The sequence below is a fragment of the Athene cunicularia genome (assembly GCF_003259725.1).
Source record: "Athene cunicularia isolate RWA chromosome 4 unlocalized genomic scaffold, athCun1 chr4_part3, whole genome shotgun sequence".
Classification (NCBI taxonomy): domain Eukaryota; kingdom Metazoa; phylum Chordata; class Aves; order Strigiformes; family Strigidae; genus Athene; species Athene cunicularia.
This window is the reverse complement of record NW_020799100.1, coordinates 3,442,424-3,468,811: the sequence shown is the minus strand read 5'-3', so window position 1 is coordinate 3,468,811 and position 26,388 is coordinate 3,442,424. Positions and strand designations below refer to the sequence as shown.

The window sequence follows — 26,388 nt, the reverse complement described above, 5'->3', positions numbered from 1 at the left end:
AAATTATTTGCAGGTGTGGCTTTAAGGAAAAGTCCAAAGAGAGAAAAGAGAAAATGAGAGTTTAAAGAAGTAACCATCAAAAGGGGCAGCGAGACAAAGAAGAACTAGAAGGTCTTGAGAGGAGAGCTGAAGAGATACATGAACACACGAGTAGCAACAGCCAGGGCAGAAGAAAGAGGATCTGTTGATTAGTTTGCCATTTTTGTCAGCATAGGAACAAGTAGCCCAGAGTTTGTGGATGGAAAATGGCCTTGACTACATGATTTTTTGAGGTATTATAGCTGGGTAACACTATGGAAATTATAAACATTTGGCCCAGCAAAAGTTTTGGAAAGACTTGCTTATCTCTCAGATTCTTGCTAGAGAGACTTAACAGATTATCCTGTCACTCTTTACTCCTGCTGAAGACCCCCTCTCCTCTGCAGATGTTTAAGTCACTGAATGTCTTCTCAACACAACCAGAGACAGCAGTCTTACCATCCCAGTCTTTATGTCAGCATAGCTGTATATATTTCATGGTAAAGCACGGCTAAGACCACTGCACCATGGGGAGGATAAGTTACTCAAATGCAGGATCTGAAATAAGACTTGAGATGCTCAGAGATAATAGGAAGAGGTGACACTAGCAGCAGTACAGGCAGACATTTAGGCAGATTATGATTACTTAAGTAGCAATTTGGCTGGGACACCAAGATTAACACCCTTAACTCAAATTCTTATGAGAAAGCAATAAAATCTTTAATGACCACAAATGGCCTGGACCTTTGCTTTATACCAAATCTGAAGCAGCAACTCTTACAGCACAGTGGCCTCTAACACAACATAAGGTCATTGTTTCAAAGGTGGCGTGAGGAAAACAGCCCTCACAGCGCCCAAGCGCCCTGGAGAGTACATCTTTCCAAGCGCTGCCATGGCCCAGCTCTGCACAGCTTCAGAAGAGGGCTGGAGGAGAACGGCACAAACAGGCATGGCTGGGGCCCAACAGAGCATTTAGCTGTCATTATTCCTACAGCAAATTCGCATGTACTGCAAAGTAGGCTTAATGAGGGAATGTTAATTTATATCCATTCACAAGAGCTATCGGGGCTCTAACACTGACCAATCATGGGCCTAACAGGTTTTAACACTTCGATGCACTATGAGATCAGAGAAAGTTATAGACGCGATAACATCTAATAAATCCAATAAAAATGGAGATCAACCAAACTAAGTCCCTACATGTCAGATATTAAATATGACTAATGTTGTTTGACAGTGTTCCACAGAAGGTGCATTGGAGTCTCACTTTTTCCTTATCATTATCAGAAAGAGAAAGGTAAAGCACTGCAGGAATATAAATAATTTGAGAAGCCTCATAGACAATATTCTACTGTGCACCTCATTTGCACTTAAAAAAACCTGCCCTACAGACCTTATGTACTTTTAAGATTCATCTGAAAGATACATGAAGAAGTCTTCCAGTCAAAAATGTACATATTTAATGGAATTAGATCTCTAGGCAAGAAAATGTCACAAGAAAAGGAGAAATATTAAAGTGAATGCAGGGTGCTCCTTTCTAGTGCTTTCCTGCTTTGATAAATATCTTCTGGGATGTCATTTACTAGAAAGTCATGATTTAACAAAAAGAAAAACTGCAGTATAAAATATACTCTCTTTATTGCAGAAGTAAGTTGCTATTTTCATATTTTCCGTCTGTATTCTGCTTTTGTCAGCCAGAGGCCTTGATATTTGCTTTTATATCATCCCCATTGAAAATGCAGTGATTATTGTGAAATATTCAATTGCAGAGCTCTTCTGATTACATGGCAAGGGGAGATCATAGGAATCTGTACTGCCACAGCCCTTTCTCTGCCTTCCAGTCTCATGTGAGGGCAATCAAACTTAAAAAAAAAAAAAAAAAAAAGAAGTAAAAGACCCTGATTGTAGTGTTCAGTAATCACCCTGGGCCGAACGGGCTTGAAAGAAATCCTCTTTATACAGTCACATCAGCTCCAGCTGCCTTTGCTGAGCAGCAGCTGAGCATCTGCAGTGCTCTTCACCCCTCCACTGCTGGCAAAGTTCTATCACCTGAAGGCACTGCCTCAAGGACCAGCCTGCAGAGGCCCACGGCCTGATCCTGTCTCACAGTCAGGCAGGGCTACTGCAATCTATTGTAACTTATTTGGAGAGCCTGGTGCTCCACTGGTGATGCGGAAGGTTGTCCCACAGATCTTCCCCCCAGCAAGACTTGAGAAGAGCAATCCTAATTAGCTCTTCTATGGAAACCATAGCAGAGCTCTTAGAAATTCTCCCCAAGGATAACCTGACAAAAACAAATTCTCATTAAAATTGGCATTGCTACCTGCAAGGAAATTTCAAACTTCCCCCCAAAGTAATACGTTTCTATTGGGAAAATTCAAATAAAATATTTTCAGTTAATTTCATCCACAAAGAAATATTTTGTTTCATTAAATTGACTAAAATGTTTTATGTAATCAGTTAAGCCCAGAGTGCAGTCCCTGCTGAGAGCTTTAAGTTGGCTGCATCCTGTCGATGAGGGATGTCTTACGCAGTGCAATGCAAAGCCAATGGAACCTCTCGATCAATTTAATAAAAGCATGTTGTTTTCAAGACTGTCAAAATATTTTATTTGATTGGAGATATTTATGAAAAAGCACTTAATATAGCTGAATTCATAGGTTTCTGTTTCTTTTCTGTAAAAATTGTCAATTTTTCAGACTACACTAGAATTTTTCTCATTCTTATGTACAACCAACAGCTATCTGTCTTTTCACATACTTACACAAAAAGACCAACAAGGATCTGCTAAGAGTTTCCAGACTCTTCCCTACCTCTAGGTTTTGGAGTGATGTAACTATGAGTGATTTTCTTCTGCATGCTGGTGTGACATCTAGGATGTATATACTACACATATATGAGAACACCACATTTATTCAATATATGAAGTCTTCAAAGAAATGTCTTATTCCAAATTCCTGTGCATTTCCCACCACAATTTACCAAATCCCAAGCAAAACTTTTAGTACTTGTTGTTTCTATAATGATTTTTAGGATGTCTAAACCTTGGCACACATGCTGGAAAGTTCTGAATTGTCTGACCAATACTACAGAGATCTGGGGGAAAAAGGCAAGCATGGAAAATAAGGATTCTTATTTCAAGTCCTGATTTTAGGCCACTGGGATAGACTTTGCCAGAGCAGTTTCTCCTGATTTCTAAATGCAGAATGCTGCTGCAGTAAAATACAACTGGGACATTCAGGATACCATTTATATCTTATTAAATACCTGCATGTATTCATGCCTAAATTTTCTGCACACACTTTCCATACTGGTAGTTTGTCAGAGATTCACTTCCCACAGCACAGGGAGAATTCACCCTATAAATGCCCACACTGTACCTCCTTGAGAGCTATTCCCTGCTTTCTGGCTGTGCTGACTGTTTGGGTAACAGATGTTGCTTGAAGCATCACTGTCATCATCTGCATCAGCCCGCACTGCACTGCACTGAACAGTTATCGCTTGCATCTCAGAGAAAAGTAGTTTCAGGCTACTCAGAAGGCAGGCAGACACTTCTGTATCAGTTATACTCACTTCACATTTTAAAGCCTTTTTAAAAATGCGGGTGAAGAGTTGCATTTTGAAAAATGAGAAGTGTGAAGGTCCCTCCATAGCTGCCTGGGACACATGATGCGCGTAGGCATGTGTTCAGTCACATTTGCTTGTTTCCACATAGAACTCGACTACAACTGCATATCGTGGAGGAACTGATCCAGCTCACATTAACTTGACTGAGAGTTGGAGCTGATCCTAAACCATACCCCCAAAGTGCTGCTGCTCCGGAGTAAAAAAAGTAATGAAAAAACACCAAACTTCCACAGCTTCATAGGGAAGCATCATATACTCTTCTTCCTTCCTTCAGTTCAGTTTTACTGAAAGTATACACAGCTTTTATGAGATCTCCCAAAACCCTACTGGTGGCTGTGAAGTGGCTGAACTTTACTTCTAAACATGAGCAAGAGCTGCACATCACTGACATAGTCCCTTAGTCCCACTTCTCATTGTTGATACTGTCTTTTAAAGCAAACCTTAGTCATAAGAAGTCTATTTTGACTGGAAGTCCTAACACTGAGCTAGAAAGAAACAATCTATTTTAATGCAGTAGATACTTCCTTCACTAAAGTTGAATTGTTTTGGATTTACACCAGTGTGACTCCTGTGACTCCTGGCCCTGCTTGGAGAGTCTAATGCTATGACAAGCTGCTTCTATTATAAAAAAAAAAAAAAAAAAAAATCTTTCATCTTGAGAATTAGCTTGCTTACCCCAAAGCAACAAACTGTCTGTCTTCCCTCTGTATCTTGTACCTCATGGCTTCAGCTTTTAGCCCCTCTTCTCACCTTGTCAGCTTTCTCTATTTCTGCAATGCTTTGGAGCAAAATTCTCTGCTGGGGTAACTCCAAAGAAATCAATAGAGATATGCCAGAAGAGGTTTTGATTCATGGGACAAAACCCTCACTGGTACAAAATGATGCTGATCTAATGAAGTAAATGGAGATACGCTGCTTTACACTAGTTGAGGGCTGTGCATTATGTCTGTAATGACAGACGGGCTGTCAGTGACATCTGTGTCCCTTTGCTTCCAGCCTGCAGATGATTTTAAGTTGCCAGGAGTATTTGCTGCTGTTACTAAACACTGTGAACTTCTCTGCCGTGCTGGTTAGCCCAGCCAGCCCACCAGCTGCAGCGCTGCACTGACCTTGCTCCTGATGTGGCTAACAGAGACCAATAGCCCTGTGCTAGGAGAGTGCTCTGGCTACCCACAAACCAGGACAAAGGATGTTCTAGAGGCATTTAATAATTAAGATTTCTTTTTTTTTCCTGCCTGCAACAAAGGACACTGCAAGAAGTGGTAGAGATGATGCACACCAGCCTCCTGCTTATTAACACTCACTTGGGGAAAGAGATAATTTGCTTTTGTCTTTCTGAGCCATGTTGAGAAATTTATTTCCGCAGTGTCAGCCACACAAGATGATAAAAATGGTGCAAATCATGCAAAGGAAAAGAAGCTGCCTTAGCATGATTTGAGCTTATACGATGAATAAGGTTACTAATTAATTGGTAAAGTGCTATTTGTAATTGTCCCTCTCTGATAAATGGATTAGAACAGATGTTTTAATGTGCATTTTTTCTCCTTGTTTCAGACATAAGAATATGTGCAAAAGTGAAAAAAAAAATGTGGTGATCCAGAAAGCAGGCTCTGGGAGATAAATGGAGGGTTATGCAAGACAAAAAAATGTCACACTCACTTCCTGGAACAGAAATCGCCTGAAGAGCCCAATAACTTTCCCAATATGTGCAGTAAATGATGACATGAATGAAATGCATTGTTCATAAATGTAGATAAATAACACCTAATCACATCAAGCACTCATTTAGTGCTCTACAGCCTGGGACTTGAGCCGCTTGAACAGCAGTAGCTTAGGAAATCAAGAGCACAACTGGATGTTAGCCTGATCCTGGGGCGATGGCGTGTCCCACTGTGGAGCTGTCGGTGGGCTCTTCAGATTCATGCCCAAATAGCCCCAGCGTGACAGCGACTGTGAATCTGTGTGAAGAAGGGGCTCTTTGGCAATGCTACACACAGAGGCAGGTAGCAAAAACCTGTTGTGTTGCCACTACTGGACAGCCACGTGGTCCTTGCAGAGCTGGCTGGCTAGGCTTCCCTGCAATGGGCTGGGGTCAGCCATCTAGAAGGTAGAAGAAAAAAAGCAGCCTACATGTTTTTACTTAATTATACAGATGTGAACTCTTCTGGATAAGCATCATTTAAAGATACTGTAATTAGAAGCTGATCCTGCCTAACTGAGTAACCCCACATAACCTCCTGGATCTTGGAGAGGTGCAAGAGAGTCAAGGCTGTATCCCAGTCCACGACCAGTACTGTGAGAGCATCCCTCAGCACAAGAGTTACATGCATACGCAGTCCCCTTGCCCTCCCCACCCTGGGCTGTAGCCTCCTGTCCGGGGGCAGCCGAGCATCGCAGCATGTTAGCCCTCCACCCCCCGTGGCCACAGCTCGCCACCGAGACATTTCCCAGCAACACAGCACATGGATGTCACCAAAGGGTAAACAGCATCAGGCCTCTAATCATCAGTGCACTGTGATCTGAAAAGAATTCTGCAATATCAATGCTTCTAATGGTATTAAAGGAGGCAGTATTACTTTTCATTTGTCCAAAGTAATCTGATTGAGTGTAACATAGCTGAAATTTCATTTCCTATATCTTTATTAAAGCAGTGTCACTCTCGAAAGAGAAATGTTAGCAGAAGAACAGAATAAACAAAAACTATTTTTAATGTCTAGACTTTTTTAAAAAACAAGGAAGCAAAGAACAAGGTAGACTGGCTCCGTATTAGCTTCTAATCAACATAAATCATAAAGATTTATAAAAAAATATTAAAGAACTTGTAATTGCAACCTAATTAAGTTTCCAACCATTGGAGGGATTCATTTAAATCTGGCCTGAATCATTCTAGTTAGCCAGGGCATCTGTTAGCTCTTACTGAAGAACAAAGATTACGTATGAATTCAAAGGGTGTGTACAAGACACTTGTAGAATTGAATGGGCATGACAAAATGAATTGATTTATTTATTTACAGTGGCTTTTTTTTCTTTGTGACATATGAATTCCTCCAGAATGCTCTGCTCCTATTATCCTCATTGGGATGCAATCATCTTTTAAGAAATCTGTACTTATGTGATACCAAATGTTTGAAACAAGGTGGCACGCTCAGGTGGCATTTGCTCACAGAAACATCCTTTTAATGCTTTCATTAGTGCCTTAACTGTGCATAAAGTATCAAAACTTCACTGACAAAATGAGAATATAGGAAGGCAAGCCTCAAAAGATGCTCAGATTATTACTGACAAATGCCATTGTCTGACACTACCTTGCTCAGTAGTAAATGAACTAAAGAAGTGCTAATTGCTTTGAAGTTAATGAAGACTATATTGCCTTTCAATAATTGGTGTTTGTTTAGCTACTATGATTATAGCTATGTCTTTCTAGTTGAGCAATGTAAGATGGCAGAAGTTCCACCTTTTACAAGTTTTAAATCCCTGTAGAATTGACAGAAAAAGCTGTAACCACAAATTGGTTTGCAATTTTCCTCTTTCTTCCCAGCAAGCTCTGTATGGTTATATTATGAACCTTGCTTCAAACAAACTGCTTCTGACTTTTATGATCCTTTTGTGATCTAAATGGCTATCTCATAAGATATTCCACTGCAGCTTCTTTTTCAATTGCTTTTACTGTGAAATGGCATTCTGGAGATTTCTGGGGACCATTTCACACTCTTACGGTATTGATTTGCTAAACCTGATGATAGGTTTATATTTAAGATGCAGTCTAGTATACGAATGAAGTGTAAAGCTTATGAAGAACAGATTCAGGACTTTCAATAACTGCATCTTCTTGATGGGGTTTGCCTCTTTAAAGAAGGTTAGTGTTTTGCACTGAATTTTTGAGTGCAGGTTGGTATATGGACTGCTTTTCTAATTGTCTTGGAATGTTTCCATTACACTGAATTATGGTCACAGAAAAAATATGGAGTAGATGACTGCTAGTAACTTGTAACTCTTCCCAACGTAAGGTCAGAGCAAATACACAAAGGCACTTGGGAACCTAAATGGAAAAATGGATGTGAGATTGATCCCTCAGTTCTCACTTGCAAGGATAGTGGAGGATAGATTTTCTCCTGGGTACACTAGAAAGCTGACAACAAAACTAACTTCTTTGGGCTTTGGTGTTGGAGATACACACTTTAAAAGACTGATCATTGTACAATGTTATGGGCCAAGAAAAAATAATCTTTGATGGAGTTATAGCATAAAAATGAGTCAGAAATGCTTTTATGCAGAGAATGACACTTAATACTCTATTGGGCCAAACCACAAGCCCATGACTCTGCCTTTACTCTGGCAAACATTATGAAATTAAAGATGGACCCAGGTACCTCAGTTGAAGCAAAATAAAACAATCAGGTATGCACAAATGCAGTGAGAAACACCCAAAGAGCAGGGGAATGACCTAACAGAGCTCAAGACCTGAGTTCCCGGACTTTTTGTTTAGAAGATGGGAGTAAATCAAATGCTATAAATATGAACAGCATTGTACTGTACATATACCCAACTGAACACGACTGTGCTAGTGTTCCCCAAATGCTAATGAACTCCTGTAGGATAGTGCAAAGGTAGGAGAGTGAGGTCTGAGCCAGCTTCTGGAGTGGAGGCTGTATTCAGGCCTCTCCACACCTGTATGTGGGCAAATTAAGGAGAGGAACCACAAAATTCACTGCAGTGGAGAACACAGGACAAAAGGACTGTGGAATCCTTTACTCTGTAATCAAGACTTTTAGAGCACTGATTAAAAGATCATTTGCCTCTAGCACAATTGTATGTTTGTTGTTTTTTTTTTTTGTTTTTTTTTTTTTTAAATAATTAAATAGCTCCTTTTAAAAGAGAAGCTGAACTACATATGCTAGAGTATACATCCAGAACAACCCTCTACATAAATTATTAGATGCGTGGATTTATTCTTGAAATATGTGGATGAATTTTGGAGTATGTGCATGAGTGATGGTATGAGTGCGTATGACTGCTGAGTGAAGTCTAGCTGAATTGCTTTTTGATATTAAACACATGAAGAAATTCCTCTAGCAATATCTAGAATAAGTGAAAATAAGACTAGTTAGAGCTGACCAGGGTCAGCTTTTGCTTACACAACAACAATCTTGCATGTTCATTTCTAAGTCTAGCCTGATGTCTGACGTTTCTCTCTCTGCTTCCAGTCACTTCAATTTTTTCGCTTTGTTTTTGCATCTCTGTCCCTCAGCTGTGTAGGATCTGCACTATTCTCTTAAATGTCACGTAGACTAGAGAGAAATTTGGGATTTTTCTCAACACAATTTTCAGGACAAAATAGGAATGTATACAACTGAAGAATTGTCAGTGCTTCAAGAACATTGACAGCAGGCAGTATTTCATGAAATTCATATGCGGTGGGTTAGCAAATAGACAATCAGAGCTACAGAGCCTTTAATTGCTGATGAGGGACTTTGAAATGTGTTGCAGTGAGGTTTTTGTGCATTTTTGTGGCTTCCTAAATGAAAGGTTCACATATGCACAAAAAAGCTGAAAAGTTCATATCCTCCAGGATCTTCAGACTTCCATAAGAAGTCCTGCAAGATGTGCAGCCGTTTCAAGATTTTACAGGGTTTCAAGATTTTACAGATCTTACCATTCTGGTAAGCTATCCATTATAGAACACATAAATTGCCCAAATCATCATCAGTATTGTATCTCATTTTTATTATAGAACCCACAAGAAACATCTGTCAAGACTAAAACCTAACTACTGTCACAGTAGCTGTACAATAGACATGGGCATTTTGGAATACCATTAACAGTCTGGATGAGAGAACAGGGAGTATGCTTGTTAAATTAGCAAATAACACCCGTGTGAGAAGGTGTGCAAGTATTTTGGAGGATGGGTCAGAATCCATAATGATCCTGATGAAGTGGAGATAAGATCTGAAAAAAGAAGCTAAAATTCAGTGTGGACAAGTTCAAGTTACTACAGTTTATCAGGAAAATTCAACAGCAAAAATATGAGAGGATGACCAGTAAGGTAGTTTTCTAGAAAAAGATCAGATGGTTATAATGGATTACAGACTGAGCATCAGTCATAGTATTAGGTGGTTGCAGACAAGGCAACCATTCTTTTGGGTTGAATAAACAGAAGCGTAGCTTGCAAAATATATGTCATAATTATTCTGCCCTATATGACAGGTATGGCTTAAGCTAAAGTACCTGTTTACCCAAGATGGTTGTTGGCAAGCTGGGAGATAAAACTCTACATTTTGCATCCCTGCTTGTAAAACCCCCCCTAAATTCTGTTTCTGAGGTGATACATGAAATCTGGCTATGTGCATCAAAGGTGGGCACTACTGTCTGAAGCAGCAAGGTGCTTCTAGGTCTGTTCTATGATGTTCACACAGATGCTGAGGAAGATTTCTGCTGAGCAGTAATTGGAAAATTTTCTCATTAGCATCTAATATTTAAATCTTCAGAAATGTTTCTGTCAATGGTAGATACCAGCAAGACAGTGTTCATTTGCCTTGTTTTATTCAAAACCAGAAAAGCCTTAGAAGCATATGTATATGCCCTCATATCCTGTGGGATTGGCATGCCTGTATCTAGATATCCATACCTACCTGTCTCTGCCTGACTGTCCATCTGTCTGTCTATCTATCTTCACACAGATCTATATAAATGAGACCTATACACCTGGATACACTGGAGATAGCAGCACACAGTATTTCTGTCACCCAACTCAAACTTTCACTTTACTTTTGCATCTCAGATATTTTTTTTCCCTGATTAAAATTTGTGGTGCACTGAGATAATTTTTTTTTTCCCTTAACAGTTTTTACTGATTTTTAATACAAAGCACCTTGGGCTGTTTATAGTCAAAGATGTCATTGTCCTGTGCACATGGGGGTTGTGCACACAACTACAGTGCTGCAGAAGGCACATTTCAGAGCAGTCATTAAGGTACTGCATCCTCTGGGTCAGCTGAGAATAAATTCAAAGTAAAGTTGGCAAGAATTATGTGATTTCCTCTGTGAAATATTTCAACAAGGTCTTTTAAGACTCAACCAAACATTCCCAAAGCAAATTAAGCAGATGAGAGTATCCTTCCCTCTTACCTTCATGCCCTGAAACACTGAATAGAGACATTGCCAGGGTCATATTCCCAGCTTCAGTGAAGCTACAGTGACTGAAAATCAGTGCTTGTCAGCAGAATAAGAATAAACAACACTCTATCAAGGAGGGACTCAATATCCTCGTTTTGAGAACACCATTTCACAAAGCAGCGTACTATCTGCGACAGCAGGAAAGCAATTTGGACTGCCGACACGCAAACTTTGTTGAAATAATTCACATGTAAGAGTCTCTTTCTTCCTAATGCCTTTGTCTGGATATACTGGCTGTCTTTCTTATTTTAGGAAACAATACTCCAATTATGCTTCTTAAAATAACCAAAGACAGACAGAGCATAAAAAGTTTACCTTTAAGATTAAAAAACTTTATGCAAATACACCAAGAGGAGATTGAACAATCCAAAACATACAAAGTTATTTTTCTATGGCTATTCTAGATAAACATTAGCAATACATGGGCTACTTTTCAATGTTGGTATCAATATCAAAAGACTGGAAAATCTTAAAACACTGAAAGACCATCTGTGCATGCTAGCAACTGCCAAATTTGCAACTGTGGTTTCTTCCCTGCTAATTCCATATTTTCCTGATAGATTAATGGGCACCATTTATCCAGAATAAATAGAAGTGGAAGGCCCGCCTTCCCCCTTCACTGAGCCTCATCATTTTACTGATTTCCACCAGACCACTGAGCACATTAATGCAAGTAAGCCATTGTCTGGATTCAGAAATTATCACATTTGGTAGAGAAGGAATGCTTGGCATTGCCAGTTTCTTTACAAACTGAAAGTCCTTGAAATTAAAAAGAAATATATTCAGAGAACTCCAGACTACAAACAACACAGATAAACTGCAGTTGAAGGACTTTTCTTTCCTTTCCCTGACTTAAATGTAACCTATGTCCAGAAAAGCGTGGATATTTTACACATACTACTCCTGTTTCACCATGTGCATTTGTCCTGTTATTTCTTTTGAGAGGCATGTCAGACATATATATTTAGAATTCTAGCTTGCTAATTTATGCCAACTAGTGTAAAATTATAGGGTTGAGAATAAAGTTGCAGAATCAAACCTTTATATGTGCTTTGAAGGAAAATTTTCTACTATATACAGTAAGACTTCCACAATCCGCAATTTGCTAATCTTTCCACTTAGTAATTTGCATTCCTGCATGCACACACATGCATTCACAAACATACATACTTCACAGGTTTAATAAGAGAGCCATATTTCAATGAGCTCTCACACTATTCAGATTACATTGATTTCTACAAAGCGTATTACTGTAGCTGTGCTACCACTTATCTAATAGTGAGTTTAATCTGCGGAAGTCTAGTTACATATATCTAACACATTATCTGCCACTTGGATGATTTCATTGTGTGTTCATGGGGTGCTAATTGCAAATTTGGAATGCAAATAGTACATAATCTTGTTAAACACATTTCTTTAAGAGGAAGAGATATGTCTTTGCTGCATGTCTGCTGTCCCCATTCACTGTAGCTTCAGGTCTTGCTAAGAGGTATAAGCTGAGAAAGCCTGTTGGTGCATTCTGTGACATACTTTATCCTGAATGACATTATCATGGCATATTATATTAAAAAAAAAAAAATTGCTAAGGACTGGGCATCCCATTGGCAAAACATGAGCATGCCACATGCCATGAGAAGCATGCACTCCATGGATTTATAGGAGCAAGGCAGAGGATTGCTGCTGTGCAAGCTCTGACAGGGATGTCTGTTGAAGTTCCTTGCTACTTTCTTAATAGTCTCTGTCATCTCTCCTTCCCTGTAAACAGACATTAGGTTAAAAACAAAGCCTGGAAAATCCTCCAAGTGAAGCACAAGTGAGGAGCAGCACAAACTCACTAATCCTAAGAGACAGAGGAGGAAGGTGGAGCCACACAGGTTCACCTTCAGCCCAAAAAACTAGCAGATGAGACATTTTAGTTGTATTTTCTACCAAGCAGTCTCCATTACTTAATACTCTATTGTTTCTAGTGAGCTAAATCAGCAGTAAGAAGGTTAAATTAATCTATAAGAAATTACTATAAAAGTCAAGTGAAAAATGTAATCTCTTTCTCTCCAAGATGCTTTTCTGGATCTTTTTTAATTTTTCTAAATACAACCAAGCAGAGGTAGTTCCATTCTTTATTTGTTCCAGACAGCTTTTGAAAACCTGGACTTTATTGGATACCCTTCTGTTTTTTCTCTGTTACTTAAAACACTCTGTGATAGATTTATTTCCTATTTGCTTAATTTTTGCATATATAAAATGATTGGTTTTGATGTAATTTTGTTATATTTACATCAGCATGACGAGCAAACTCAATCAAACACATCCATAAATTCATGAGAATATTAATTAGAAACTTTAATTATTACTTAAGTAATAACCTCTGAGATTACTTAAGTGAAGGCTTAGTGGGGCTTAGTGGGACTTAAGTAGATGATGAAGTATTTTGTGAAACAGGGTTATTTCCTGAAGACCATTTATGGCTTTTACAACCCTGACTGGGTCTAAAGTGACAAGCACCAAGCTATAACATTTAAGAAGTTGAAGAAATAATATATTCACAGCCTTAGAAACACATTGACTGCACCTGCTTGTTCATGCACATAGTGGCAATGTCATAATTTTGAAGGGAACTGGTTATTCAGTTAAACAAATATATCAAGGGCTAGGAAGATGAAGAAAAAAATCCAACAACCCAGAAGGCAGTTAAAAAGAAAAAAAAAAATCTGACAGAAAACCATGGAAGACCTCAGTTATAGCTTATCCAAGATTTTATGGAGGGAAAAAAGCTTGAATCCTTTGAGCCAATACTGTTTACAGTTGCAGCAATGAAAATTCTAATTTTGTGCTCTAATGAACACAAAACGATCCATAGTCAACCTTGGCAAAACTTATAATGACTGTGTAATTGAAGTGACTTTGTCACATTAAAAAAAATTTCACAAAATTGTAGGAAACTGCCAAGAAATAAAACTATGGGATGGGCAGTCTTGGATATGTGATACAGACAACCATATCATCTTAGTTGCTTGGTAAATGTTGGGATTATAAAGCTGTGAGACATTCATCTGCAGTCCCTCTTCCTACAGCATATTAAGACTAATGGTGAATTTCAGCAACATTGTGAATGTGTGACCCAGAATTTACTTTTTAAAAACACTGCTTGTGCTGCTATGCTATTTGGCACAATCCATGTGTGGGAGGTGCTATACGGTATGCTGGCAGGTGAATCTCAACGTACAGGTTGTGTGACACACATGGACCTTCAAATAGTTCCCCCATTTTGGAAATGTTATGGAGAAGGGGTACCAAAGAGGGAACTGAGATCGCAGCCCATTGGGGAGGATATAGCTTCAAGCACTAGCATAGGTAGAAGATTCTCCAAGACACTAGATTTCTCCAGAAATACATCTGACAGAACTGGCAGACACTTGACTTGCAGGCTTATGCTCACCATGATGCACTCTCTGGGCTGTTTATGCTTGGAGTTTCTCCCCTCCCTTCTCTATACCCGGACCTCCAGGAGAACCCATGTCTTTGTCCTCCAGCAGGCAAAGCACTTGGCTCCCTCCATCCGCCTGCACAGATGCCTCTCCTCTGCCCAGGGACAGGGGCTGAGTCAATGGAGAGAAGGTAAGTACCAGGAAGGCAGCAGTTCTGAAGTTCAAATTCTCCTCCGATAGAACTCCACTTACACAGAACTTGGTTTTAAATATCATCGTTTCAGTTTCAAATATGACTGAACAAATATTTTCTATTTACCGAGCACAACAATGACTTCAGCAAGCACCTGGGGTAAGCCCTGTACAGAATGACAATACCATCCCCAAATGCAATACTAAAGCTTTCCTTCTGAGTATTCTTGAATGATCTGGGGAGTGGGTGCCTAAGTGTCTTTAGGAGAAATAAATAAATAATCTCTCCCTGCTTCCACTGTGGTGAGATTTTTTCCAGAGATCAGTATTTCAGAAGACTTTTCACAGTGCTCTTTCACTTGAAAGACAAATCTGATTCGACATGAAGTTCCATTACGAAGAAACTGTTACATGTGATGACACTGGTTATTGAAAATTGAAATGAAGTGAGAGGAAGCTAACACCAACTTGTATGAAATTCTGCTGTCTTTGAATGACACAGGGAACTCAATATATCTAATCATCAAAGTGAAGCCCATTGGGAACTGAACTACAGTTGTATTGCAGAAGGTTGCTACTTGATTGCTAGACCCAAAAGTGCTAAGCCATATGCCACTTATTTCTGTGTCTAAATAGCTTACTATGATTGATACCGAGGGTGGCTGTCCTCTTCACAGCAAAACAATCATTAAGACAACAGGAATTAGGAAACAGAGTATACAGATTATTTTTTACAATCCTAATTTTTAACCCTGTCAGTTCCTGAAGCTTAATGCAATTTATTCTTTAATAAATTCAGTCCACGTTCTTTATTTCCCTGGCAGAACACCAGCTTTTCAACAGACCTTAGCTTGCAAGCTGCATTCAGTATTTTTTTCTCTTGCTGCTGTTGATGTGTGGCCAGACGAGCCTGATTATAAGGGCTCGGTGTTGGCCTTGAGTGTAAAAATTCTTCCTGCTTTCTTTACAAAGATTTTTTTCCACTGTCCTTGTGCCAATCTCCTTGATTTTTCTTCCTCACTCATCTGTCTCTCTGAATCAGCCTTTTCCTAGTGCTCCTCCAGCCCCCCCACACTCAAAGTCACTCCAAGGTCAGTGGAGGGCCCTCGTTCGCGGGTGCTCCACGTGTCCCTCCTCCCAGCTGCAGGCAAAACGCGCTCTGTTTACAATATGCTCAGTTTCCACTTGACAAGGCCTGGAAGCCACTGCATATATCTGAACTTAGGTCCCATAGTAAGAGAGAGCACAGCACTGTCAAGATATGGCCCACTTCTACAATTAAAGAGCCAGCAAACTGCCAGGGACTGAGAGATGAGCTGATACTTGAACATACATTACATCTGCAATGTGAGAGTTACGTGACTCAACACAGCCTTGACATACACCACAAAACAAAAATCAGCTCCGACATTAAAAGCAACCCCGCTCCAACTATGCTAATCTCTTCTTTCATCCATGATCTTTGCAAGTCACATAGCATTACGGTAAAGTGTTCTGCACTTAAAGGAATATCCACAGCTTCCCTGCCACTATTAATAAAAATATTTAATGGTCTTGTTAGGAGGCGCAATTTGATTACTGAACTGTTATCCAACAAATCCTGAAAACAATTCAAAGTAAATTTCCCTAATATGTCTATTTTTCTATCCTGCCAGAAGGGTTGCTAATGAATTTGCTGCTTGAATGCACAGACAGATTGGGAACTGTAACTTTGCTGGCCTGGGCAACATGGCACTGGCACCAAAAACCTATTTGTACCCATGCAAAGTTCTCTCTAGAGTATGTCTCTCATCCAGAGGTGATTTTCCAATAAAATCAGCCTTGATTATTGCAAGCGCAGGAGCAATCCCTGAGGGAGTATATCAGGCAATTCAATACTAGGAAATGTTGTACTAGGCAAAATTAACCTTGTAGCAGTGTTATTTCCTGAAACATTATCTAGCTTTTGCCTTTCTTTCATATTCATTGATCCTAAATGACTGGATATTTTTTCACTTCTCTCACTTAGCACAAGATCATTATTTTTTTGTACTTGTATTTAAAAAAATAAATGCATGAAAGACACCTGGTTTTGTTTTATTTCACTTACTCACTGCTAAAGGAAAGGACTGGTTGTTTGCTGTATGGCAGGCACTTTTTTGGGGGTATAGAAAAGGTGATAGCAAGGAGGATCACCTTTATTCTGCCCTATTTTCATGACCCTGCAAGGCAGAGGAAACCTACTGTGTATATTACCATGAGGCCACAAGCCAGAAAGAGCAAGGGAACTTAATTTTCCCCTCTCACACTAAGGTAAAATTAGGAAAAATACCAAACTAGTGGTGTTTTGCTGCCCAGAAGAGAGCAGACACAAGCCTACAGATTTCAGTTAAATCCCACTGCCTGGTAGCATTATCTACTGCCTCTTACCATGGTCTCCAAGGCAGGGATCTTCATCTGCAGAGTGTCTAGCACACGCTATATCCTAAATAAACCATATAGTTATATACCTACACTAACACTACTTACAGTTTTGCTTGGATTATTTATCTTCCAGCTGCACAAAAATGGCCTAACAGTGAAATTCAGGGGTATGAGATTTGAAGACTGCTTCCTATGCTGGATTCAACCAGCTGTAGTGAAAACAGCTGAATAGGTACTCCCGTTTGTACCAGGATCAGGCCTTTTCTTCAATGTTGCTATCATTTGTTGCCTGGTTGCAACATCTTAATTGCTCAGAAGCACATTTTTAAAGCATTAATTTAAAAAAGATCACAGGTAGTTAGAAAACAGCTGTTACTTAACACAATGCCCAAAGCAAACACTTAGAATAATTGTTTGAATAAATGCTATGTAACTTAAAATTAAAAATAATAACCAGAAAGACAAATATAAAATCGAAAATGATCAAAAACCACAGTATGAGTGAGGAGAGAAGAACGGGAAATCCTTTGATCAACATGAGATACATGCTAAATCTGGAAAAAAATACTGACCATATTAACTTTTTTACTGTCAAAAGAAGGAATCAGGCGAAAAAGACATTGTTTGCCAATACTTTCACTTTTTTTCAACTTTTAAAAGTAGACCTAAATTTAATCTCAACTAGCTGTATCACAATGAATGTGTAAATGTGTTATTTTGAAAAATAACAAAAGTGACCCAGTTAAAATGAAAATACTTATTTTTGTCCAGCTACAAGACTCCTGTCAAAATTTACAGAAATGCACGATTAGCTTTGGTCAGATGGCATATACATGTCTCTGTAAATAGAAATACACAAAAGAGAAGGTTTCTCTAGCTGTCTGAAGTTCTGTGATGGCTGCTGAGCAACATGCCTGGCTTGGCAGCTGAGGGGCGCCTGGTGGCTGGATACAGCCAGCAGTGCTTGGTATTGATGGTGCGTGCTCAGATTTGTAAGAGATTAGATGAATGAGCTCTCAGAGTCTGTTCATCTCATTGTCTTGTAAGCAAACATTGTGCACTACACAGGACGTGTGGTAATTTAACCATCTACTATAAATTATACAATCAAGTCGGAAGCATTTCACTATAAAAATGTATTGCGCACATTTGAAAAATGTGTGTTCTCTCTAGGTACCTGTTGTGGTGGTAGCTGAAAACCCTAATAAAGCACAAACTATTTTATATTTCAGGACTTAGCCAATGTGACTCATTTGTACAGTTTTAAGTCCAAACAAACTGCCAGTCAACTAAATTATAACTTATTACTACAGGCTACAGACTTTTAATACGTTCTGTGGTTGGAACAGGACTGATTTACTGTTTTGGGCCCTGCCAGTAGTTATCATGCATCATTTCCCTAGAAATAAAAATAGCCCTACCGTGGTTATCTTTTGGACTGATAAAAATATATCTAACAAGATGTGTCAGAGGAACAAATTCAGAAAATAATGGTAAAATATTAAATAGACTTATTATTTTATGTCTAAAGTACTACATCTTCCAGCTGCTGTGATGACTTTGGAATAAAGCAAAAGGTACTGCAAAAAGGAAAAAAGATCTAAAGGAGCAATTCAGCTCTGATAAAACCACATGGGGATTGTTGAATTGTCAGAGCTTTGCAAGAGTCAAAATTTACATAAAAATCAGTATTTAGGGATTAATGTGATATCATCAAAAAGGATTTAATATGTGCGTTTCTTTGCAAACAGTTTAAAAGCGGCAGTTCTCTAATCCATTTCCAACACTAACCTTTAACTTGTAAGAGTAAAATAATCCTTCGCAACATTTCTAGAGTTCACATTCTGCTGAGGAAACGCAGCCCCCCTAAATAAAACTCACTGGAAACCAACAGTAGCATATGCGTACTGGTTTTCCCAGTGATTCTCCAGGTGCCGACCCCGCTGTGAGTACTGCAGGTCTGCACAGACTCTACCATGTGGCCCAACTTCCAGAATCAGTTGTTTTTGGGGCTTTTGTGAATTTTTGGAGGGACTTAATTGCTGGTGCAATAAACTGATCCCCTTGACCCAACTCTGCACCTGTGCAGATGCCTAAGTGGACAGACTAGGAGGATCAGGGGCTAAAGAACATTGTCTATAATTGCCTGTAAGCAGGCTTTTTCCTGGATTTCTACTGGGGATTTGAGTGCTTTCGCATGCTAGACTTAAAGTATTAAAACATAAATATGAATGGATTTCTTTCAGAAATGAATATGGACAGGCAGTTTAGGCACTATGTTGTAATGGATTTTGAGAACTAATTGAATTGGTGCTGGCTGATTTAGTAGTTCGACAGAAACAGTCCAAGGAGAAACAACGGGAAAGAGGGTTTAGAAGCAGAGACTAACAGGTGGCAGTGTGGAAACTGCTTGGGAGTTTTACTGAGAATGAGAGTTATAGCAGGTTCGGGCTTTTTTGTTTTTTGAAAGTGCTTTAAGTCCTTTAGCAAACGTCTTTTAGATACATATAAACAACTGCCCACAGGTACCTCGGGTCCACAGTTGCCTGGGTATACATGTATGTACATATATATACACATACGCATATTTGGTCATGGGGTTTTTCAACCTAGACATGACACATTTTTTTCCTTCTTATTTTTAAATGCAGGCCAGGAGATAACTTGCAGCGGAAGAGCTGAGCATGCGTACAAATGGCACACCGCCCCTTTTGTACCTCTACTGCCTACAAGTGCCTAATTTGACTGGTTAAAAACCAACCAACCTCCAGACCCAGCCCACTGGCCTGCACTTTTGCCAACAGGAGCAAAAGATCTGTTTATGGTTACTGCTATTACAACACACATTAAGTGACCCTCGGAGTATGACCTGCTTGCCCTCCTGCTTAGTGAGTCAATAAGAAAATCCTTTGGCTCTGCATGACTTGCTCAGACCTCAGACCTTCCATGAAGAATAAGGTCTATCCAGGGAGGGAAAAACAAGGTGCCACTCCAGCTGGTAAAACAAAGATATTTTTAAAGTGCAGTCAGTAGAAACAGTCACTCCTATTCCATGTATAATCAAGGATGAAAAGGCCACAAAAAATACCACTGCGCTTTGCAAATGAGAGGTCAATTGAAATGTCAAGATATCAAATGTTAATGGATTGAATTTCCAATGATGGTTGGGACAGAAAACCATACCAAGTCAAGTCAGATGCCCTTCTGAGGAGATGATGAGTTTTATGGCAGGAAAAGACAATAAACACCAGAAGTCTTTTTGGTTAACAAACTTGTGGCTGATGGAAAACAAATATATTTTGAAAATATAAAAAGCAGCGGTATTTTAACCCAAGTTATAATCCTAAAACATGTATCTGGAAGTCATTAAATCTACAGCAAATTTAAGCATATGCAGGTGTTTGGGGAAAATGCCATTGGTTTCTATTGAAGATTTTTAAAGGGACTATAAAAGAAGAGAGTATAAAGGACACTCAAGGAAGGCAATGTTTTCTTCCCTGAAGCAAGAAGTCAATTCCAATATTCTCACAGTTCTACAGCAGTTAATGGACTACATGGACCACTCTTAAAAGCATTCATTTTTCTTTTTAAAAATCTAATTTCTCTCTTATAAAACTGTTGTATTTTGTAGTGTTGGATAACATCAGGTATTAGCCGAATCATTCTTTCACCTGCCCACATTTTCGCAAGGAATCCATTTTGCCATTTTCATAAAGGACTGTAATCTGAGGCACTTGTTTACAGTGACATTATATCCAGTCCTTAGTCAGGAGGGCATTGCCATTCAAAGAACTCATCTCTTTAATATGGAAAACAGTGAAAAGAAACTAGGTATCTTCCTAACCACTGTCTCTGCCTGACTCTAGACACACAGCTCTCCTCTCCCATTTGCCGAGAGACCTGTCTTATGTCTACATTAGCTCACTAGTGGGCTCACACGCTTAGAGGGGAAACCAGCATTATTAATGGCTTTTGAGTAGGAAGACTCCTTGGTTTACAGGACAAGATATGTAGTATCAGGAATGAAGGAGAGTAAGAAATCATTTGCTCTTTTGTGCAAGAATAATTACTTGTGTGGATTCCAGTGACCATATGAGGAATGGGTTTTAAACAAACACAAGACAGTATTTTTTCACAACACTACAGTGCTTAATGCCACAGGATGCTGTGGGGACAAGAAGTATAAATCGAGTACAAAAGAGATTTTGCATGGAGGATAAGTCTATTGATACCTCCTAAATACAGGATGTGTGGTTATGGAAGTGTAAAAAGCCGAGTGCAAGAAGGTGGGAGGATACTCTCCATGGAGGATGCCTCCATAATTGCTTTCTTCTTCTCTCACCTTCTGCCACTGGCAGAGGTAAAACACTGAGTTGGTTGACCTTCAGTCAACATTAATGTACAGGCTGTCAAGCCAAGTGTATTTGTAATTGAGAATGAGGCCTAACCCTGACTGTGCCTGGATCTGAGGGGATCCTGCAGCTTAACACACTGATTAGAGACAGGTGACATGGTCCAAGTCAACATGAACATGATTCCTCTAGGCTCTATGCTAATGTGGGCTCCCCTTGCCTACCCAAGTCTGGAAAAAACATCTAGGAAGGGTGATCAGCAGTTGGGTTTCAGAACAAAGCTGCTATTGAATTTTAATGATACTGCTGTCCTCTCCTTCTTCCATCAAATCACAGGGTATATAGGAGATTATTTCCCCTGGATGTGTCTTAATTCAGACCATTTCTCATGTAACAGCTCTTTAGAAATTATAAACCCTCCACAAGGTAAACTTAAGTTACGTCTTTCAGATTCAGGGATAGGAACAGCATGATAAGGACCAGCAAGTAAGAAAGTATCTAGGACTCTGCATCCAGGAAATCCCTTTTCTACTACAGACTCTCAATGCAAATATGGATAAAACCAATGGAAGAAAGCAAGTGCTCCTTATATGACAAGGGAAGGAGAGGATAAATAAGTTAAATGTAATGGATCCTGCAACTATGGGGGCAACCTTGGTGCCACACACAGACAGAAATAGTCTTATGTTTTTGAAAAGTAACTTCACTATTTCCACCCCCCAAAAAAATCAGTTCTGCAGACACAGACTTCTCAGCTATTTTCCATGTGCTTATTTATAGTGATATTATGCCAGATGATGCTACCAATACATAAAGATGAGTTGCTATGGATGTGCTGTGTCTTGCAGTGCTACAGGCAACATGGAACTCAGACCAAGCCTTCTGAAGTAGCCAAATGCCACCTGCATCTCCCTTGGCCATCAGGAAGTTCACTCCAGTTAGCCTAAGCACCTACAGACACTTGGGCATTAAGAAACCAGCTGCTTGGCTGTCTTACTGAACTGTAGTAAGGAAACTTCCTTGTTTTTTTTCCCTCCATAAGTGTTAAGTGCTGGAGAGATTCAACAGAACAAAAAAAACCCCAGTAAACTTCCTCCTGAACATTAAACCAGCAACACTAATAAACTGAGCAATGAAAAGTAAAGAGACCATTTCTACAGAAATATTCATGCTGCTCTTAAACTAATATGTTAAATAATGGCACTGTTAGGCCCTGTCCAAGGACCCTAAAGAAACCACAGCCTTTAAAAGGGAGTGATTTCTGATTCAAGTTTTGGGACACAAGAACTATGTCAGCGCAACGTAAAAACAAGGAATTTTTTTATGCTAATGACAACTGCGAATATTTCATATATATATTTATATATGTAAAAAAAAAATATTGGAACAGATGTCAAATGCAGTTAGATTCAACTCAACTTATTAGTGCATGGCTTTTAGCCAAAAGCAATTCACATTTGCAGAAGTGTACTATCACATATGTCTTAATAACAGAAATGTGTTTTTAAAAATGTATGTGATAAGTCACATATGGTAGAAGGAATCTGTACAGCTTTCAGCCCTTATGACAATGGAAGCTACTAACTTTATTTTGCATAGCTGAAGAACATTAAAATTCAAGTGAAATTCTCTTTGACATTTGAGAGCTACAAAAGCAACGACTAAAAGCCAGACAAACCCAAGCTGTACTAAGTGTGGCTGTGATGCTTATATAAATGCACTCTGTATCTACTACTGCTATCTTAAAGACACCATTCTTACTTTTTCCCTGAGAGGTAATATTTTAGCATACAGTCATAATTGTGCACAGGTACCTTAAATAGTTACATGTCACTGAAAAATACTAGGCAGATTTTTCAGCTGTTTTGTTATGCAGAGTATAATTAATATGTATAATGGATTCCCTAGGGTACTAATTGAAGCTGCCACCATGAACACAGTCAAAGAGAAGTTAAACAACCAGTTGGGGGAAACATGACAGAGTGAAATATGCACATGTAGGTGGAAAGAGCGAGACTGTCCATCTGGCCCTCTTCCATTCCAAAATGTTACACTTACTCAAGTCCCATAAAGGAATGATTTAACCTAAATCACCCTTTCCCTGCCGACTCCAGAATCTTTCTGGTGGGTTAATTGGGCATCAGTGTCACATGCACGTTGTTTAATGACTGTAAGGCTCAATAACGTTTATATGCGGAAAACTCAATTCAGTTGAGTCATTCCTGAGAACTTGGCTCGAAATATTAACAAAAAAATGAATGGTTGATAAATGATTATTTTGGAGCTGTTCCCCAGGACTCTTATCATCTTGCAACTCTTGGATCCTCTAGAATGTAAGGTGAAAACACAGCTCATTTCATGCTCTCTACTAAACAGCCACCAGCTAACAATGACTTCAATTCAGCTTGCACTGAATTTGAACTAGCTCTATAGGCAAGAAAGGTCCCTTGTCTTATTACAAGTTTCATGTGCTACCAGGTCCCTGCTGGATCCTATTTCTAATTTTTATCAGATTGAATGAAACATAAAGAGAGATTGATTTATGACTATCTTACATCTTGTGTATTCACTCCAAGGAGTGTTCATGCACATTTTGTGTTCACTTTATAAGGTGTAAATGACTATACGTAAATGGAAGCCAAGTGAGAAGTAGAACTGTATTCTTTTGTTATGTGTGCTAAAATGCAATGATTTGCGAGTCCTGTCAGTGTATGTTCTTAAAAATACAAAACCACTCCAGTCCAAGAGCCAGCATGATCAGCAAACTACTGTAAAAATAAGAACATTTCCTCTGTCTGTAACAGGAATATACAGTTACTGGGACTTAGTTAAACTGCAGTGATCACCTACTGAAGCTAAAAATATGGGTTTTATTGGTACATAAGAGCCCATTAAGACTGGAGTATTCATTATTTAAACAGAATCACTGATTGCTGGTATCTTTAACTGAAAATGCCTTTTCTCAAAGAGCCAGGACATTTATATAGCAACTTTCTTAATTCAATGATATATGGTTGAGTGTTGCCGCTAGTGCCCTAAGATTTAAGAACTTCTCATAAAATGCCCTGGAAATTGCTCCCTGGTAGCTTGCTCATCCTTCACTGAGCCCTACAGTAAAGAGCAGAAACATACGTGTGTGTATGGTGTGAGAGACGCACACACGGAGTGAGAAAAGAGCTCTTAATCAACAGGATGGCAAAGCCTTGATACATAGGTGCAAAATATTCCCATGTGTCTAGAAATCATTTGGCACATCCCTAGTTATTTCCCCCCTGTCAGACCTTCTCAAGGATTGCAATTAAAAATCATAATCTTTTTAGCATGTACAAACCTCCCCAAGGCTAGGAGCACTATGTATTGAGTATGATTGTGATATTATTTGGCAGCTATTCACAGACAACACATTAATTTATGGAAACTGGATGAAACTTGGGGAGTGCAATCATTAGGGACACATGAGAAATCGAAAGCGTTCCTCAATGATAGAGACCTTTTTATAACTATGATTAGGGGCAACTTGAATTCTATTATCTCTTTCATCGCCCCTCTTACTGTCCCAGTCTTTTTAGTGATTGTATACAACAACTTTGTCAAACTTGCATTTTCAAACAGATATAAAAATAACTTACTTTACAGGAATGTTTCTCAATTTTGTCTTTTCAGCAGCCTGTAAACAGAAGAGGGGTGGGGGAAACAAACAATTAAGCAACACACCAAAGCAGTTCAACCAAGCTGCAAGCAAACATCAACCCACAGATGCTCCTCAGAAGGGCCAGGGCAGAGGTCTGCAGGAGCTGGACCCTTTCAGAGCGATAGCACTACAGGTTTGAAATACTTCTGCCCCAGTTTGTGATATCAGTGTGGTTTGTTTATTTTTAATAGCCATGAGTCTTTAGGAACTACTCATTCAGGGTGATTACTTCATTTCCCGCTCTGAGGTCTGGCCCCTTTGTCACAAGCTATCTGTCCATATCTGGAACAAGAACAACAGGAAAAAATAAAGGGAAGAACAGACTCTGTTTCCAAAACAGTTTTTATTCACCAACAACACAAAAGGGCAAAGGATGACCAAATGTTCAGATCAATTTCCTCTTGTGAAACCTTTGAGAAAACACACTCCAAATCATCTAAATGAGTAAATCTTTGGGCCTCTCGGCCTGCACCACCTCAGCCATGGAGCCTGGTTCCAGTTTATTGCTGAACCCATTGATCTGTGTACAGTCCATTTATCATTCATGAAAAGAGCCAGTGATCTTCACAGTATATTAGAAGAAACAACTCAGATCATCTGTCAACGGCCCTCTTATTTCTGTTTCCCTCTCCACGGGGATTTCATCTCCTTCGATTCTTCTTGAATTAAAATGTTGCTAAGCAACACAGCTGGGGGCACCGATGGCAGAGCTGCGCCAGTCTATCACACTGGTTAAACTACTTGTGATTTTAGTGGATTTTTTTTTTTTTTATTAATGCTTCTGTGGCATAATTATGTAATCTGAAACAACCTTGCATCCCCCCTCTGATTTTTTTCAGACTAGGTAAATGACGTTTTAATGCAAGAGGGCTTGAAATATCACCTTCAGATAAACTAGTGTTGTCATATCATTTCAGAGAATTCCTCCTAGCATTTGCAGAACCAGACTGTAATAGATTTAAATGTGGAAAGCGGTCAGATGGTTAGTGAGATTACAAGCATGGATAGCGGTGAAAGGCAGAATTAAGACAACTGATCCATAAACCTATTATAGTAAGGAAAGTTTTAGTGCTTAATTACCTTCCGAGATATTTTTATAAAGCCTACCAAAATTGGAGAGAAGGTTTTGGTGAGAAACTTTAACCTCTGCTGTGCTTAGGATGGGAATAAAATGGTTCCCACATAGGAACTGCTAATATTAGTGGTCCTGAAAAACGCTCACATAAGCCCTTGAGAAATTAAATCCTTTATGAAAACTGACTAACTTTTGAAACCTCTGGGACCTGCACAACTGGGTTCCAAGTTTTGCCAGAATGAGTTTTTCTTTGGGCTCTACAATGGGGCTAGTCTTTCAAAACACCGCTGTTTTGGCACTTTTGCCTCCAATCATAGCAAACATAAAATCTGTGTTTAGAACCATGGAAATCCCTAATAATGAGTTTAAAAATTGGGAGGAAGAATTAGAGCTTGTGAGAGCTCAGATCGGGCAACACTAATCCTCTGGGCTG

At 39.2% G+C, this 26,388-nt stretch overlaps 1 protein-coding gene across 5 annotated transcripts in view; it reads right to left on the bottom strand.

Moving 5' to 3' along the window:
• The window catches only part of AFF2 (AF4/FMR2 family member 2), a 292,387-nt gene that overhangs the window by 50,880 nt on the left and 215,119 nt on the right, over nucleotides 1-26,388 (bottom strand). For all 5 annotated transcript variants that reach the window (XM_026848360.1, XM_026848361.1, XM_026848362.1 and 2 more), the window contains one exon: nucleotides 24,819-24,856. In XM_026848360.1, the coding sequence (XP_026704161.1) occupies nucleotides 24,819-24,856 (38 nt within the window). The remainder of the gene's footprint in view (nucleotides 1-24,818; nucleotides 24,857-26,388) is intronic.